Source organism: Clupea harengus, chromosome 5, assembly GCF_900700415.2.
Source record: "Clupea harengus chromosome 5, Ch_v2.0.2, whole genome shotgun sequence".
Classification (NCBI taxonomy): domain Eukaryota; kingdom Metazoa; phylum Chordata; class Actinopteri; order Clupeiformes; family Clupeidae; genus Clupea; species Clupea harengus.
The window spans coordinates 26,594,505-26,613,188 of record NC_045156.1 but is presented as its reverse complement, the minus strand read 5'-3'; the positions used below and the strand labels follow the sequence as shown (position 1 = coordinate 26,613,188).

General features: G+C 43.5%; 2 protein-coding genes across 2 annotated transcripts; one reads left to right on the top strand and one right to left on the bottom strand.

Annotated features, from left to right (window-relative positions):
• Positions 1-363: 363 nt before the first annotated feature.
• Positions 364-11,622, top strand: patz1 (POZ/BTB and AT hook containing zinc finger 1). Its single transcript, XM_012815001.3, has 4 exons — positions 364-1,994; positions 2,474-2,537; positions 2,850-3,021; positions 9,692-11,622. The coding sequence occupies exons 1-4, from the start codon at positions 757-759 to the stop codon at positions 10,168-10,170; spliced, it is 1,953 nt and encodes a 650-aa protein (XP_012670455.2). The 5' UTR covers positions 364-756; the 3' UTR covers positions 10,171-11,622.
• Positions 11,623-12,372: 750 nt separating this feature from the next.
• LOC105889180 (solute carrier family 2, facilitated glucose transporter member 11-like) lies at positions 12,373-18,447 on the bottom strand. Its single transcript, XM_012814977.3, has 12 exons — positions 18,424-18,447; positions 17,985-18,083; positions 17,542-17,702; positions 17,278-17,402; positions 16,948-17,077; positions 16,186-16,334; positions 15,744-15,937; positions 14,950-15,060; positions 14,227-14,328; positions 13,912-13,987; positions 13,588-13,715; positions 12,373-13,451 (listed from the first exon to the last, which is right to left on the bottom strand). The coding sequence occupies exons 1-12, from the start codon at positions 18,445-18,447 to the stop codon at positions 13,257-13,259; spliced, it is 1,494 nt and encodes a 497-aa protein (XP_012670431.1). The 3' UTR covers positions 12,373-13,256.
• Between the last annotated feature and the right edge of the window lie 237 nt (positions 18,448-18,684).

Here is an 18,684-nt window from a genome sequence, read left to right as displayed (position 1 = left end):
GCAGCTCAACCTTCATTTTGGAATGAGCCATGTTTTCTGTGCAGCCTGTAGCTGTTGTCTTAGAATCACAAAAGCATGCTATATTAATTTACAGTCTATTGTGTTGGAGGACGTGTTCTCTTCTTTAGACAGGACGTATATTTGGAATCCTTTCCGCCTTTGATTAATTGTATGCGACTTGTGTGTAATCCAGCGGCGATTCAGAGGCGTTTATTAATTAATGTTTATTACAACAACTGGGAATATTATAAATGCAATCAATTGTAATCGCGTCCAAGAACACAAAGCAGCGCGTTCGCCTGTCGTCGTGGGGGAGGGGGAATTGTAAGGGGGAGGGGGCTAAGAAGAAAACAAGGATGTGAATTCACCGAAAGCTGAGACCAGGAAGGTAAATACCGCTTTGAAACAAGTTTCAGAACTTCGTATGAGAAACTGATTAATCGAAAGTTGGAAGTCCATGAGTAGTCATCCCCAAGTTTTGAGCGCATAAAGAGCTACTCATACATTGCTCGCTGTAGGATAACGTCAAATACAGTCAACCCTCCCCTCTTTGAAAAAGGGTCAAAGTTCACAGGAAGCTGGGGGGCTGCCATTTTTTTCCTCTGCTAACATGTTAGATGCTAAAAAGACGAAGAGGGGTGGTCGTCGTTGATTATTTTTATTTACTTAAACCCTTTGCACTGAGCGCTCTTCGCTTTTCGGATTCCTTAGTCCGGTGTCGTTTGCTAACACGTGTCGTTGGCAAATAAAGACGGCATGGAGCGAATAACTGATCAGTCGTGGAATTCTTCTTACACATACCAGGTGAGCAAGCATAGCGTCGAGATGCTACACAACCTTAACACACAGAGAAAAGATGGAGGCAGGTTCTGCGATGTGATCTTACGCGTAGGAGAGGAGAGCTTCCCTGCCCACAAGGCGGTGTTGGCGGCGTGCAGCGAGTATTTCGAGTCTGTGTTCAGTTGTCAGACAGAGGGCGACGGCGAAGCTAAAGAGCTGGAGATGCATACGATCAGTCCCAAAGTTTTTAAAGACATCTTGGACTTTGCATATACCTCTAAGATCGTGGTCCGTCTGGAATGTTTCCCCGAGCTGATGACAGCGGCTAAGTTTTTGTTAATGCGGTCTGTCATCGAAATCTGTCAGGAGGTGATCAAACAATCCAATGTGCAGATCCTTGTCCCTCCGTCTCGTGGAGGGGACGTCAGCTTTTTCAGGACAACTGGGAACGCGGATCTGTCTTTCTCGGTGCCCGTTAATATGTCAAATGGTAATGGAGTAGTGGCCAATGGCACTGTATATCCAAACAACGGGCAACAGCACACAGCTGTCGACGCTCATGGTAGTGATACGGCAATGTCAGGTGTTAGCTCCCAGTGTGACATGCCAGTTTTACAACCAGTCGACAGGTTACCTGTGTCTCCGTCGGAGAACACGGAGAGCAACTTCCCTGGAGGGTCCCCTGGCACCAAACGAGGTAGAGGACGGCCAAAGAAAGTGACTACTGGGGAACCCATCCATTTCACTAACAGCGCCGCCAAGGAAATCGATGTGTTTTCTTGTGGAATATGTGGGAAGATATTTACGGAAATTGACAGGCTGAGGAGTCACGAAGTGCAGCACGAAGCGGGAGCGACTAGCGGTGGGGTCAGCGACAGGGACGGTCTAGGTCTTGGGGACGGTCCTACCTTGATAGCACACTCGCATGGGGGGATGATGGAGAACGGTGTCCCATCTCACAACACCGTCGACAACAGCCGTAAACGCGAGAGAACACGACGTCATGTTGGTTGTGACATTTGTGGAAAGGTTTTCCGTGATGTGTATCATCTGAACCGACACAAACTCTCTCATTCCGGCGAAAAACCATATGCCTGCCCTGTGTGTGGCCTGCGCTTCAAACGGAAAGACAGAATGTCATACCATGTTCGTTCTCACGATGGGTCTGTGGGTAAACCGTACGTCTGCCAGAGCTGCGGGAAAGGTTTCTCAAGGTGAGTGAACAGCCCTTCTGTCCATCCTTGTTCATAAATTAGCCTGAGACATGTCATATACTGTCATATAATGACTAACTCGAGTACAATCGACGTTAAACAGCACGAAAAGGCGTGAAATATTCTATTGTATAGTAACAGGAATGATGTCTGATTTTGGAGTAAAACAATGTAATAGCTTGCAAGGTAGATAAGACTTCATCCCCAGTTCATCCTTTATATTAATGGGTTCAGGTGTTAAAATGGATGTCAGTATTTTGTCCTCATACTTAAGAACCTTTTTCTTAAGTAGCACAAACGGCTATTAGAATGACTGAGACTGGTGTATGGTTATGATGGAGGTGAAATTTGTTTTTGGATCAGGCAGGATGTGCTTTGAAAGGACCATGTTATGTGTACATGTGTCTGGTTGTTAGTATTAGTTTGTGGGCTTGATTCAAATAAATAAATTACCTGACACCTTCTCCTGAAACCTATAGGCCAGACCACCTGAATGGACACATCAAGCAGGTGCACACCACAGAACGACCCCACAAGTGCCAGGTGAGTGGCTTCTATTGTCATCCCAAAGCCAAGGTCATGCTGGTTCATCCATGCAGCAGGATAAGGTGACAACCCTGGTCTCTGTCCAACAGGCCTCAAAACGGGCTAACCCAGTTTAAAAGATTAGTTTCCTCTACCCTCAGGTGCTCATTTGTCCAAGCTGGTGTTTATTGTTAGCTTGTCTTAATTAAGGTGATGCATCAAACATGCAAAGCTTCATAATGAGCTAATTATCAGTTTTGAACTTGTGTGTGTGTGTGTGTGTGTGTGTGTGTGTGTGTGTGTGTGTGTGTGTGTGTGTCTGCTACGTAGATCTGTAATGCCTCATTTGCCACACGGGACCGCCTGAGGTCTCATCTGGCGTGCCATGAGGACAAGATTCCCTGCCAGGTGTGTGGCAAATACCTGAGGGCGGCCTACATGACGGACCACCTGAAGAAACACAGCGAGGGTCCCCACAACTTTTGCTCCATCTGCAACAAAGGTAGGACCACTCATGCACCATTTGAATGCTTCTCACACTTAATCATCACCTGCAACTAAGGTGAGAACACATATGCTCCTGAACACCCCCTGCACACAGTCGTGATCACTCCCAATACAAGCCTTCTGCAACATTAAGACCGCTTGAAGGAATGCCCTGATATACTCCAGTGCAAGATCACACCTCACTCAAGCGTGTCCAAGAACATACCCCTCCTCTAACTGCTTACAATATACAACTACAGACATGCGTATATGCACTGTTTATATGGTATGTTTATCCTGTGCAGTATTCACATACAAATATGCACATTCACACAACAGTGCAGGTGTGGGTACAGTTTTATAATTTTTCTTTCTTAATCGATACCTGACATTCAAATTAGTTTTCTTGTAATACAACTCCAACTTTCTCCAGGAAATAAAAAGAAAGAGAAATGCAGACCTCAGTCTGAAAGCCAAAACCATATTTAGGACATTTAATTAGGAAGGGAGAATCCATCTGTGAACGTGGCATTTGTTCTGTGTTAGCTGTCATGTCCTTTCAAAGGAAATGTCTCTCTATCAATAGCAAAGATACATTTACAGTGCATATGAATGTTTTTAAGACCCTTTCAAGTTTTACACAGTTATGTTTCAGACTCATCTTTAAATGGATTCATTTTTTTCCCCTCATCACTCTACACACAGTATTCCACAATGACAAAGCAAAAACAGATTTTTTTAGAGTGTTTTGTAAATGTATGGTAAGCCTCAGGTCGTTGTCTTGTTGAAATGTAAACCTTTTCCCCAGCCCAAGATCCTGAGCACTCTGGAAAAGGTTTTCGCTCAGGATTTCTCTATATTTTTCTGCATTCATCTTTCCCTCTATCCTGACTAGTCTGCCCGTCCCTGTCGCAGACAAACATCCCCATAGCACAATGCTGCCACCACCCTGTTTGACTGTGGGGATGGTATCAAAGATGTGATGTACAGTGCCTGGTTTCTTTGCCATTCACGCCATTGGGAATTGTGGCCAAGCAGTTCAATCTTAATTTTATCAGACCAGTGGATTTTGCTTCTCATGAGAGTCGTTCAGGTGCTTTTTGGCTCCCAGCGTGCTGTCATGTGCATTTTAGTGAGGAATAGCTTCCGGATGGCCATCAAAATGAATTGTATCCACTTTAAGACAAGTCTGAAACATAAGAAAATGTGGAAAACTTGAAAGGATCTGAAAACAGAGCCCTGTGTATTTATCGATGCATCCTTCAAGTCTGTGCTCAGTCAACTTGTAGACGTACGTGATGACAGCTTTATTCGTTACAACAATATTGCAGCTGCAGTGTTGGAAGTGACAGAAACCCTGTGTCAGGTTTTCAATATACAGATACATAGTTATCCCTCGTTATGGCACAGAATGTCCTTTACTGATTCTACATTTTGGTGAAATTTTGGTTTGGTTACTAAACATGCTCTGGACACTTACTGTCTCACCGCAGTGAATAATCGACCCCTCCCTTACCTAGGTTTAATGAGGATCACTCTGTAAATCTGTTGATGGTATAGGCACTTTTTTTTCATGACCTTTCGCGTAATTTTCTTGTAATTTAGTAAATTTGGAAATGGCAACATCACAAACATCGCCTAAACGCTTGCTCTCTCAATTGAGGGGCTAATACTGTGGTTACACACACTCCAGTGAAGGTCACCCAGACAACCTAGATTCAGAGTCAGATTCAGTGGCGTAGGGCACTAGGTCTATGGTGTGGTTATACTTTGTTCGAGTTGGTGCTAACAAAGCTTGTTACTATGAGTAATGCAATACTCTTTTGTAAGGAAGGTAACACTAGCAGTTACAATAATTTAGCGTAATGTAAGCTTAATATAAAAGCTCTGTCAATGAAATGCACTATTACTGTAGTGCTCACAGTCCATATCCAGTCATTTTAATCCAGGGACCACATCACAGAGCTGTAGACATGGTAATTGCCTGGCTTATTCAGCAATATTACTCAAAAGCCAGTGCTATTGTTGTGAATATCAGCATGACTTTGGACATTAATGCAAAGCTGCTGTCCAGATATCAAAGAAAGGAAAGCAGAAAAGGCTCAGAGCCATTTATATTCAATAAGTAATGATGAGGGAATGATCCACATATTGAGCCAGCAAGCATTATTGTGGTTTGAAAAGTAAGAGTATGAATATTCATGAAACCCCTTTGTCCTGTCCATGCTTGAAGACCTTTAAGTGACTCTCTAGGTTGGTACTTATTTCTGTCTGGAATAGAGACCTCTGTTGTATTCGCTCCCTGTGAAGAATGGCATTTTAATGGTCAATTTTAGTTTGGAAAGCATAAAGCTGAATTGGTTGAAAACAGACCTTCCCTTCTTTCTTCCCCCTCCCTCCTCGGTTCTCTCAGATCACCAGCACAGCCTGCCTTAACTGATAGTCTAAAGGGTTTTTATTTTTTATTTTGAGCTTCTGACTGGGGAAAGGCCAAAGCTGTCTGCCAAACCTCTGAAGGGAATACCTCTGTCAAGCCTTTGCATATCCACCTTTTGCCTTTAGCACATGTCCAAAAAGATGTATGTTCTGTATCTGTAACTAAGTGATGTAACCGAACAATTAAAGAGGACCTATTATGCTCATTTTCAATGTTCATAATATTTTTTTTCGGGGTCTACTAGAAACGATTTACATGCATCAGTGTTCCAAAAACACATTATTTTCTCATGCTGTACATCTCTATTTGCCCTCTGTCTGAAACGCTCTGTTAGAGATTCTGTCTAAGCCCACCATCCGGATGAGCTCAGTGTGCTCTGATTGGTCAGATAGGCGGGTAGACAGGTTGTGTTATTAGATTGCGTCATCTTGTAACAAAGGAAAAGGTCTGGAATTCCGGCTGGAGGCATTTCAGGCAGCTGAGAAAAGTGGTTTCTGTTGGAGAGAGATGCTCCCTCTGGCGTGTGCTTTGGGCTTTGTAACTTTGCAGACTGTTAACATGCACAAACAGCTATATAACACGGGGGAAACCAGAAAGGCATAGTAGGTCCTCTTTAATAAGGTGTAATGTACATTTTACCCTACATGGTATGGTATGTGTGTGTTGGCTTGAGTGCTGGTGTGTATTTGGTGAAGACAAAAGCAAAACAGCTGATTTGGAAGTGGGTGCATTGGCTGTTGGAGTACAGTGTGTGTGTGTGTATGTATTTGAATGTGTGTATTAACACACACCTATGCTCACACACGTATGCAACTGTGCCGGTGTGTTCTGCTGTGTTCTTCTCCTGGCCTCAGGTTTTTCCACCGCCTCCTACCTTAAGGTGCACGTAAAAACGCACCACGGCTCGGCCCCCCCGGCTGGGCCCACCCCCGCGCACACCTTCCCCGAGCCCCACGCCGAGCTGCCAGGCCACCATGCCACCCTGCCCTACCACACGGGACGCCAGTGCGCAGTGGAAGGCAAGCGGGGCGTCCTCCTTAACCACCTGTCCCCAACCCTCCGTCCGCATCCTTGGCACTCATTTCTCTGTTCTATCCTTCGCTTGCTCTCTGTTACCCCCCCGCCCAGCTGTCACTGCTTTGCCTGCTGCTTCCAGTGGGGACCACTGGGGTGGGGAGGGGGAGGGGGTGGGGAGGGTGGGACCAGCGCTTCATCTGTCCTGCTGACCCCTCATCACACATTGCTCTTAACTACCGCTGTTAGGAAGCTGCTGTCACCTGGGGTCTGCTGTAGACCAGAAGTTGCCTGTGGGCTAGTGCTGCATCTTAAGGATATGATTGATGTGTTGCTTGTTTTCAAAATTTCAAGCATCATATCCTGGGTATCTTCCTGGGCATTATATACTGCTTACAGTAGCCTACAATGGTGTGGAGAAAATGTTCTGTGTAGATACACCCCAAAATTCCATGTTCTGGTCCTAATACATTTTGAAAAAAAAAAATATCAAATTGGTCAAATTGAAAGCAAAAAGATATTGGTGCTGCTCTTTTGCCTCTTCAGTCGTGTCAGTCATACGGATGTTAACTTTAAGAACAGTGTAGTATTCAGAGTTAAGCTGTAGTGAGACTAAGGCAGTGAAAAGAATAAGAATGAATGTACCAAACTAGGAAGATATTTCCACAGGCATCTGATGGCCACAACGGGGTCTTCTACGTGTGCTACTGTCCTTTGGAATGACAAAATGCCTGTATCCCAGGATGTATTGTTGGCACTCCCCAGCATCCTGTGCTGAGTGTCTTAGATGGCTTGGCTGAGTTGCTTCTCTTCATTCCCATCACTCTGGACATCATGATGCTGCCTGCATGTCCATTTTTGGTTGTATCTGTCTCTTTCTGTGCAGTTTTTGTTTTGTTTCCATGTGGGTACAATGGACCTTTTTCAAACTATTATTGCCATGGAAACCAGCAGCCTATTGTTGGGAGCCAGCTGCATTCTCTAGAGCGAATTTTATTGTGAGTTATTCGGGTGAAGCTAGTGTTGGCAGAGCTCTGGTTAAAATTATACGGAGCACATTAATATTATTTTTGTCTCAAATTATGGATAAAAGGTAGCACAAATGATAGACTGAGGGGCTAGCAATGAAAATGTTATTGATTTGTTTCCAAGGGAGAGAAACTGCTAAATCAGCAAGGGATTAAATGTATTAATGAAGTGTTAGCTAAATGATAAGGTATGATTAATGAAATGATCATTTATTCATCATGTGAAATTAGTTGACAATGGATGGGGTGTCGTAGGAAGAGCAGGATGCGTTTGAAGTTTGAGTTCAGGGAAGAAGAAAATAAACTACCCTGCAGATATTGAAGGTGGCTGTTTGATCAAGATGTGGGGACCGTAGGGAGCTGTTTGTTGAAGAAACACAAAATGAATTCCAACAGAGAGTCTGCTGGCTTTGGCAAGTAATAAAGGAAAAAGATTCATTTTCTTAGAAGTGTACCTTTCTCTCAGACCAATCTTCGACTGCAGTGTGTAGGCCATGGGCCATGTACATTGCCTGTTAAACATTAGCAACCTTCCCTTATGGGGCATGCAGTTCTGTTAAACATCTGTGTCAATTATGACAACTACTTTGAACTGGTTTGTGCAGTCGTCTGCGTGTTTTTTTTTTTTGGGTGTGTGACTTTCGTTCCCCTGGCCTCTCTGTCGTCTCCCTCCCACCCCTCCTGCTCCGTCTGGACTGGGACGGTGTCGGTGTAGATCTTTGCAGCAGTCGCCGGCTGCTGGTTACCTTCTCCGAGCCAGAGGGCGGGTGTTTCCGTGGGTTCGCCGGACCCCCCATGCTCCCCCAGCCTGGTCCCCCCGCCCTGAGTCTTCAGCCCGAGCTATTTCTGGGCAAGCCCAGCGGGGCTCCCTATTTCTGGGAGTGCCGCTCTACCGGGGGTCCAGGCTTCCCGGGCCTCCACGGGCCAGTGGCAGGTCAGTACGGGCCCAGTAGACGGGGTGGGGGATGGGCGGAGGAGACCCACAGGAGAGACATGTGGTGCGTGAGATCCCAATAATCATGACAAACTGGCTTTCAGATCTAATCTGGTGTTTTGGAGCTTTCCAGTGTCCTGTTACCTCATGCACCGACAATGGCACCTAGGTTCCTGAATTGGATAACCTCAAGCACTGTTAAAGTGGTTGGAATGCAAATTGGTTATCTCTTGCAAACTTTACTCAAAGGACACTGCAATTCTCTAAGGCCAGAGATGATTGTGGTTTTTTGGGGAGATTTTAAAATCTAGATGACTGTTATTGTTCTATAATTATGTTTTGTTATTACTGTCCATTTTGTTTAAAAGTCACAATAATGGTTGAGTTCGCAAATATGTTTCTGGGTTATGATGTCACACTACATTTGGCAAATGCAAAGGATAAGCTCTACATTGTGAGAAATTTGGATGCTGTAGCAAAAATCTGTAGGGTTTTGTGTTGGTTTTTGCAAGGGAATCTTCAACTTGGATATCTATTTTCTAAGGCGTAGCCAAACACCTAAAATGCTTCAGTCTTCATTGTGTGGCATGTGTGAAAGTTCTTTGTTCTTTGTTCCTAAATGTCACAGAATTGTATACCCTTTACCTCTGTTGTAGACTTATAAGGCATTGATAAGTACATATCCTGTACTTGTGGTAAACAGATTATGTATTGTAAAAGGTCATATAGCAGGCCAATATGATTTCTACAAGTAATGAAATAATAATGATCTCAGATGCCATGTTGGATACATGTTAATCAGTCCGTCCAGTCTCAGTCCATTTTCCTCCATAAGTTGCTCTCATTGTGGGTACTTCTGGTAATTGAATGATTAGTTAATGGTTGAAAGCCTTGTCATTTCTCTGATCAATTCATTGTTGAACTTGTATCCAAATATTTCAGAGTTGTCTGTTATTTTTTTAATGAATGAAATTGCCAAAGCTAAGCTGAAAATTCCCATTTTATCGGCATTCCTCCTGTACATCTGCTTCCCATTGTGCCTACAGTGGTTGGTAGAAAACTCTGCCTGCTATTGAAAGTGCTCAAGTCTCCTGCAATCCTTGTCACAGTGGGCAGACTTGAGACTTTAGGCCTGTGTTGTTGAACTCCTCTCCCCATTTGCCTAATATGTGATTCCCTCTCTTTCCAACCCCTTGTTTCTTCTTTCTACACCATCCACTAAACGTCACACCTCACCAACAATCCCACCCCCACCTCTCTATGTTTACCTCAGACGGGCAGGAGAACACTGGGAAGTGCCCCCACCAGGACTCCGAGGGCTCAGACACATCCTTCAGTGAGCTCTCCAACGGCACGGAGCTCAAGTCGCCGCACAAGGCGGACGGAGCGGGACTCAACTGTAACGGGGCAGGTGGCGGGACCCCGGGGACTCCTCCGTCCGCGGCGGGCGCCGGCCCCAAAGCCAGGGGGGCGGACTCGGACAAGAAGCACCCCTGCAGTGAGTGTGGCCAGGCCTTCCGCACCAAGTCCTACCTCAACAAGCACCTGCAGCGGGTCCACGGGGTCGTAGGGGCAGGGAAGGGGGGCGCGGGACTCGGGGACCTTTCCTCCCCATCTCTCAGCTCCCCCTTCTCCCCCCAGCAGAACATGTCCCTGCTCGAGTCCTTTGGCTTCCAGATCGTGCAGTCAGCCTTCGCGTCCTCGCTGGTGGACTCAGAGGGGAGCGGCAGCGGGCTGACCGGAGGCAAGTGAGAACAGAAGGTTCCTGATGTCAAAGGTCATGTCAAAGGTCGCCTTGCCACAGCTGCACCCTTCCTCGCCTCAGTGCCGCTTGTACCTCGCTCACAGTATTCCATGATGCCATTGAATATTTTCTACCCTTTCAGAGCAGAGCAAGATGGAAGTGTACATATATGCATTCTTCTATTTTCCCTATCTAAAGCAGCTAAACGGGTGTGTGTCAGAGCCCCCCTGGCAGGTTGAACACTTTATTCTCATTGTACATGTAAGTGTCTTGTGATATGCATAGCAATGAAAATGTGCTATGTCAGTTTTCCTATTATTCTTACTTTGGGTTTGTTTGTGGAATTGATGTGGTGCGCATTATGTTATGACATGGAGCTTCAGGGAGCTCCACAAAAGGCTACGGCTTTGCTTACTGCCCCTCGAGTGCCAGAGGTCAGAGAGATTGCTGATGCTGAATCAGAGGTTGCTGATGAACTTTGCTGTTCTTCTCACTTGGTCCAGGTCAGCCTGACCCAGAATCAGTCACCTGCTGTTGGTTTGCGATGGAAGCGCGATGGTGGTGGTTCTTGGGAAAGTATTTTAAGGAAATGTATCACGTCCCACCAGAGACTACTGCTTGACCCAAGGGTGAATAATCCAGTGGTTTCTCAGTGGGGAAACCATAATTCCTGACCAGAACACAATGTTGGCTGTGTAAAATTGTTTTTTTTTTTCTTTTTGGTTGGTTTTTGATGCCACAACATTTTGACTCTTGTGTGTTTGAATGTCACACTATTCACAACGTCAGTTATAGATATCCAACAGGGACCAATTTCAGGTTTGACTAAAAGATTTTTGGCAAGAAAAGTAGAGTCTATTTTATTAAGTTATTGATTTTTTTTTTTTTCCTTTTTTTTGTTGTTCATTGTAGAAGAAAAAAGTATATATATTGACTCGTTACAAACATTTATGTGCTATTCATTATTCTGTAAGTTATGCTACATGACATGAGGGCTGTGTTGAGAGAAAAACTGTGTGAGAATTGTGTAACTTTATGAGAGTTCGCTTGTATGTGTGAGAGTCAGGTGGTCCCTGGTAATACATACTTCTACCCTCAGAATGTAAATCAACCAGTGGGCTTTTGTAAATTTATGCTTTTAAATCTTTTTTATTTCAGAGAATTGTGTTTACTCAGTGATGTTTCAAGCATTCCCGCTTAATTTATACTTTCATTTTCGTGATTCAATCATGTGTATATAAAACACACACATACAAATATATATAAATATATGAAATGTATATATCTGAGAAAGTGGAAAGTTGTTGGCCTGGATGGAAAGTGTGTGTGATTCTGACTGATGGTTTTAGACGCGGTGCAGTGTGATTGCACAACCAATTGCATGTATGTATGCGGTGCCTGCATCTGCACATACATGATAGGGTGGGTGATGATGAAAGAAAGTTTATGTGTGTGTGTGTGTGTGTGCGTGCGTGCGTGCGTGCGTGCGTGCGTGCGTGCGTGCGTGCGTGCGTGCGTGAGTGTGTTTCTGGGGAAAGGTCCTGTGGGGTTGCACATCTCCAGGACATCCCCACCCCTTAATGTATTACACTGCAGCTTTGATTCACTGGCCTCTACAGATGCTCACATACTAATTATGCACTTCCCTTTCCCATAATCCCTTTCTGCAGGGGACAGATCAGCTCTATGTCCTTACTCAACTATGACCCTCAGTATCTGCTAACTCAGTTCAGTCATTATTGGTGTCACCTTCAGCTACCCTCTCCTCATGCAAGTTATGTCATGGGACCTCAAAAATACTCCCATGACTCATTCTCAGTGATGTTTGGTCTGTCTGGTGGAGGGTTTGTCTTTTATTTGTTGTCTTGTGATTCACTGGAATTGTATTAATATTCTTAATTTCATTCATTTTAAGATCCTTTTGATGTTGAAGCATTATTTCTGTCCTGGCGTCCAGGTCTTATTTTCATGGTCTTGCAAAGTGCCTTCCCAACAGTGATTGTGATTGAGCCATGGGTGGAAAATCAAAAGTAAAATGGACCTGTCATCTTCAAGGGTAGACCACAAACACACGTAGAGTGATTTGCATTGACACTTTTTTTGTACGAGGTGATCCACACATGGAAAAGATGTACATTTGTATATGTATGTTTGGTATTGGATATTCAGTCCCTTACAAGGTTGTTCTTTACATCACAATTTCTTTCGTCAATTTTTTTTGAAACATTTCAATATAAACATACTTTTCTATAGATGTTTGGTTTTTGTACACTGTTTTTGGAGTCTGGTGTCTCTGTCGATTTGCAGAGATTGGGATAAAATAAAATTGTATTTCAAACTCTTAAACGATGTCGACCTTTATTATAACACACGCCCTGAGGCTATGCCTTCTTTGACTGTAAAAGTGTTGCACACAAACGGGACATCGGTCATCACTATATGAACATTATTTGTTTTGTGTTGCAGAGCGAGGAAGGATATCTCAAACTGGTTTTGTAAATTAGAACTAAAAATTGTTTATTACAAATACAAATGGCAACAATGCAAAGTTTGAATGACAACATTTGAGCTCCCTTTTTAAGGATTCATAATTTAGCTTCGTAATTAATATGAAATGGGCTTAAACTTTTATTACTTATACAGTACTGCAAAGTTGTGAATTGTCATTTATAAAGCACATATGTAGGACATTATTTACATGATTTACAAGGCTTGAACCAAAGAAATAAAAGTGCAATGAATCATTTTAATGCAATGGCTCTGTTTAAAAACTCAGTATGAAATCACTTGTCTCAATTTCTGCAGCTTGTTTTAAAATTATTTACTGGTGAATTGACTTGGTTCAAGTTTCATTTATTACAATCTCCTAATGATCTTCAGAATTGCTTTTGTGGGAGGTGAAATATAGAAGATATATGGAACATATTTACAATTATTTAAATTTCTGGTATATATGGCATGTACAGAATAAATAGAGAATGCATGGGTTTGTAAACATGTCCTGCAAGTACAAAACCTCCTTTTTTACATTACTGAACATAAACTTGGCACAGATATTGTACAGGACTAGGTATTATGAATAACATGTACATTGCTACAGCTTAGTTGCAAACATACCAGTTCCCTTCTCAGGTTCTGTGCCGCTGTTTTTAAAGTTTAATTTATTAAAATCCTCAGTGATCTCCATTGAAGTTTTTCCTTTCGTTTCTGGGATGAAATACAACATGAATGCTGAAGTGAAGATGCAGTAGCCAACAAATATCAGGAAACAGAACTGTCCCATTCCGGCCTGTGCAAAAAAAAAAAGGTTACTGCAGGAAAACTTTGAATTTTTGAACAGAACTTCTCATAGTACAATATGTTACACAAACGCTAACGCAACTTAAAACATTCACACAGGAATGAAGCAAATAGCTTGTTCTTACCACAATATAGGGGAAAAGCATCCCAATGAGGAAAAGGCCGGCCCAGTTAACAATGCCTCCAACTGCAAATGCTGAAGGACGCCAAGCCTGAAGGAAGAGGTCAGCGGAAAGGCACATGGAAGCTCCCGCTGAAATCAGACCAATCACAAAGTAGCACTCCACAGCTGAACTCGCAAAGGCACTGTGACTTTGGAATTGCTCCTTCAACCTGTAATGTATATCTTAGAGCTGATGTAGAAGAAGGTTGGTTGGATAGACTGCATCTGCACTAATCTATATCCTCACTTCCTTCACAGAGAAACTTTAACCAGAGGATATACTCACATGGCCCTAATCCATAGACACAGATGACAGAGAAGAGAAGGGCAATGTTGAGATAGGGCATCCAGGAGTACAGGTCCTATCAAAAGATGCAAAAGAGAAAGAACGGTTAGGGAATTCTAAATTCACGCCCATGTATTTTAGCATAGAATGGATCTGTAACTGTAGGTCAATAAGTGCACCACTGTGACAGACACACAAACATTCAGCATCCTCAGATCCAGTACGTACTGTGCTGTACATTGCAGTTAATAAAACACTACTGTAAACAACTAACTTAAGTTCAGTCCAGAGAAATGTGTCTGTAAGGAATGTTACCTTGATGGTCAGCATGACAATCAACACAGACATCATCACTCCCATGAGGAGGTAGCCAAAGCCCAGCAGCCTTTTCCTGCCAGCACGGTCAATCATAAAAGCCTGCACAGACACACACACACACACACACACACACACACACACACACACACACACACACACACACACACACACACACACACATTAACAAACCAGTTATACATCATCACACCATGAAGTTGAGGACTGTTGCCTGGAGACAAAGAGGTCATTCAACATGTCGAGTCATGATTTTCAACCCTATAACAGACCTCACTCAAAACATGAATATTCACAGCACAACCTCGCCAACACTATCTCTAAAAGACTTGCCGTGTTAGCAAAGTTTTATCAGTGGCAAATAGTGTTTGCAAGGTTTTTGCATAAGTTTTAGGCAGGTAGTCCCGCTAGTTTCAGACAAAAATCCCAACAAACTTCTTTAAATGACAGCTTTAAAAATAGTCAATCCAAATCAATGTATATATGTACTCTTCTAGTGAGTTTGGAAATTCACCTATATGTGGTTTTTACAAACAGTGACTGAGCTGTGAGTTGGGCTGAGCTGAGAGTTTTGTTTAAAAATAACACATTGTGACATGTGTAGCTTGTAGGAAACTTTGCCAGACGTAGTTTATTGAATTTTATTTATGAAAGAGTCCCTTTTTTCCTGAAGAACAGATTTTTTGGTGTGTTCTTGCTACTTACACATGTTGTTACTGTGATCACTTCCGTTGCCCCAATGCCAAGAGAGAGATAGTGCATCTTGTCGTCCGGGACACCAGATTCCCGGAAAATGTCAAAAGCGTAAAAATAAATCTGCAATGCAAGGACAAATAATAAATCCCTTAATTTCAATGAACACGTGACAAAACGTGACAAAACATAGGATAGTTAATTAAGGGGAGCCAGTAAACATGCAATACCATAGTAATAGAAGACTAAAGGTACAGCTCATGATTCTTGCTTGTTGATTTGAGCTCAACAGCCAATCAAATTTCACCCCTCCGTCCTTGAAACAACAGTGTATGGCTAGGTCCAAGCCACTTTGTTTCACATTTACAGAGCCAGAGCTGTGTACAAACACCAGAGGGCTTTTTCAGTGTACACACAGAATGGACAGCTAGAGGACTGTGAGGAGCAATTCAAAACAAAGAACTCTAACCCTAAAGGTTCGGTACGTCATTCTAATCCAATAAACGTTTTGGCAAATTCAGAAAGTTGCTCTGCACGGTCCTCTAGCTGTCTGTTCAGTGTGTGCGCTGCTGCGCTCATAAAAACGTCCCTATTCGTACTCTGTAAATGGGAAACATAGTGGCTCAGACAGAGCCATAAATCAGCACATTCAGGAGCACGAAAGGGGTGTAATTTCATTGGCTGTTGAGCTAAAATATCAACAACCTTTCGCCAGAATTACAGACTTCTTTAAAGACTTAATCTTTAAAGACTTTGATCTATTGACCGTAGACTGGAACTGGAGCGATGGAAAGCGCCACACTCACTGCATTGATGCCGCAGAACTGCAACCCAGAGCAGGGAATCAGCAGCGCCAGCAGCTGCCAGCGCACGCAGCGAGATCGCAGCACATCCAGCATAGTCTTGGCCTTCTCCCCCTCGGCACTCTGCCTCTCCTGCCTCATGTCCTCCAACTCCAGCTTCAGATTCACTTCGTCTTCCTGCCACAGCCACTGAAGCGCTGAAGAATGCACACACACACACACACACACACACACACACACACACACACACACACACACACACACACACACAAACACACATACACATACATATGCACACACGCAGACAAACAGTTAGTATAGCTGGACCTGATCACATTATATCATATCACGATAGGAAGTGAGTGACTGACAGGCGGAATTAGGCAATGACATCCCTACCTGGAGCACCCTTTCCCTATCTCTGATGGCAACTAGATAATCTCACCTTTCTTACAACCATCCTCATCTCCCTTGTCAATGTAGAGGTAGCGTGGCGCCTCTGGGAACCACAGCAAGGACAGGAACTGCAGGATAGCAGGCAGGCCGCTCACAGCTAGCAGATAGGGCCACATGTCCTCGGTGCCCATCAACTCTCTGTGTAGAGAGAGAGAGGATGTAAGAGGCCACAGGCAGAAATACAGAGTTTGGGGTGAAAGGGAGGAGAAAGTTCTGATAACTGATAAACTATATCATCTTTAAGATTTGAGTGGCAAATTCACATCAGTACTTTGTACTTAATATCAAAGTATACCAAAGCATACTTGCACTAAATATATACTGAGTTGTATAAAACCCTGGACCTTGAATTTTATTTCTGTTTAAACCCATTGCGTAATTTATTTTCCATTGTGCCTTGCGTAAATGACTGACAAGAGTTATACACAAGCAAGTGAATACCTCTTGAGCACATTGCAAGCACAAAGTATCCTCTCTGATTAGCAAAATATTTACAAGTGTGTTACAGTTTATGAGACAGTTATGGGAAAGCTTTCATGGTCTATCAGGTGTGTATGAAGGATAGGCTGTCTGAGAGGCACATTATGGTTTCCCCCGATTGACAAGACATGTTTAGCTAGGGTTAGGGTCTCTGATTTCTATGCATATTGTCTCATTTATGAAGTAGACACCCCAGAGGTGTGTTGTCTGTTTGTGCTTGTGTGAATGAGAGTCGACAGTGGACAGAGAGACAGTCACGGGAGAGACTTACTTGATACCGATCACCTGACCCAGAAGTTTCCCAAGGCTGAGAAAGATGGAACTGGTTAAGGTGAGAAAGCCACGCATCCTCTTTGGACAGCTTTCCCCCAAGTACATCAGGTGCAGATTTATCCCCAGACCTGAAACAATCCATTGATGGGATAGGGTTGATACAGGGAACCAGGGGAAGAGATAAAGAAGAGACATTACAATATCAAACACCTTAGAAAAAGAAAGATAAAGAACGAACACAGAAATGGAAAGACAGAAAGAAAAAGAAAGGGATAACAAAGAGAAAAAGCTTGCATTATATGCAATGCGCAAATATGACTGCTCATACCAGAATTGTACCCAAATAAAAATCTGCCAAGGAGGATCATCTCGAAGGATTTAGCCATTCGGCTTAGGACCATCATCACTGCTGCAAGGATGGCCACCACATTATTTATCTGCAGTGATGTCTTCCTGCAAGAATGAAGGTAGTATAAATGGTGCTTAAATGGCGGAGGGTGGGGTGAGGGATGGGTGGCACAGGGGGGGGTTTGTGTGCGTATGTAACAGTTGTTGATTGTATTTTGAATGAAGGGGAGGCACTTCATCTCACCGTCCGTATTTGACTGAGAGGCTACCACAGTGGATGGCTCCAACCAAGCCCCCAAGGCTTGAGGTGGACACGATGAAGGACCATAAGAGGGTGTTGGTGGACTCTCCCACAGGAACTTCATACCTGCCCAGCCAGGTCTGGTTCACAAAGCTCTGGATGTGCTGCAGGCAGACAGGTAGCATTCTGTTCACACCAGCATTGTTTGATATCTTCATGTCATGGGTGGGGGGGGGGGGGGGAGGCAGGTCTAACTCTAATATTTTTACATTATTGGTTCAGAAATACAATTACATTTTTAGTAAGTTATTACATTATCAGCTTTTTTTACATTAAGAATGGAAACATAATTACATTATCTGTAGTTATTACATTATTGGCTGCTACATGGCTATTTAACTTTGTTCCAAAAAGATTACTGGTGTGTAGATTTGCAGGAGCCTTACCTCAGCGGGAGAAGTCATGATGGAAACTTGAATTCCATACTGGAGTGTTCCGCCAACTCCCAGAACCAGTGTCAACAAGTACAGCCTCCAGTACTGAGTCTGAGATAGAGAAGATGTCGCACTTGGTGGCCAAACTTTGCAGAAATAGTGACCAATACCAATCAACACTATTGTCTATGTGAAACAATGATGTAATACCACATACACACTCACCACTGACTAACAATGATATAAGGATAAGAATCATTACGAACGAAACAAAATAGCATGGCACTGAAGTCAGACAAATGTAAAATCAGGTAATTTACAGCTTCACAGCAATAGAACAATTGTGTTTAATGGTGTTTAAGTTTCTGGTGCGCACTGATGTCATTGAAATCCTTTGGCTTAAGTCTGTCATTAGGAAGGAAGTGTTGTGAGTAGAAAACATGGTGCTTACCAGCTCCTTTAGGTTGTTTTTCATGGCTATGGGCAAACAAGAGGAGCTGAGGAGTGCAGTAACCTGAGGCGAGCCAAAAGAGGAGTTGAGGAGTGCGTTAACCTGAGGCGACCCAAAAGAGGAGCTGAGGAGTGCGCTAACCTGAGGCAAGCCAAGACAAAGAGCCTTGCTCCATCTGGGGATATTTATCCCCTTTCTGATTCCCAGTCACTGAGGTTAATCATATCATGTTGGAAGGCCAAACCATTTACACTCTATCTG

What these genes read in the sequence shown, in the direction of transcription:
- LOC105889180 (XM_012814977.3), bottom strand. Translation starts at nt 18,447, where the DNA reads ATGAAAAACAACCTAAAGGAGCTG. An exon ending in TCATGACTTCTCCCGCTGAG is followed by an intron (nt 17,703 to 17,984) that starts GTAAGGCTCCTG and finishes GTCTGCCTGCAG; the next exon opens with CACATCCAGAGCTTTGTGAA. An exon ending in TGAGGATGGTTGTAAGAAAG is followed by an intron (nt 15,938 to 16,185) that starts GTGAGATTATCT and finishes TGCATTCTTCAG; the next exon opens with CGCTTCAGTGGCTGTGGCAG.
- patz1 (XM_012815001.3), top strand. Translation starts at nt 757, where the DNA reads ATGGAGCGAATAACTGATCAGTCGTGGAATTCTTCTTACACATACCAG. An exon ending in TGCGGGAAAGGTTTCTCAAG is followed by an intron (nt 1,995 to 2,473) that starts GTGAGTGAACAG and finishes TGAAACCTATAG; the next exon opens with GCCAGACCACCTGAATGGAC. An exon ending in AACGACCCCACAAGTGCCAG is followed by an intron (nt 2,538 to 2,849) that starts GTGAGTGGCTTC and finishes TCTGCTACGTAG; the next exon opens with ATCTGTAATGCCTCATTTGC.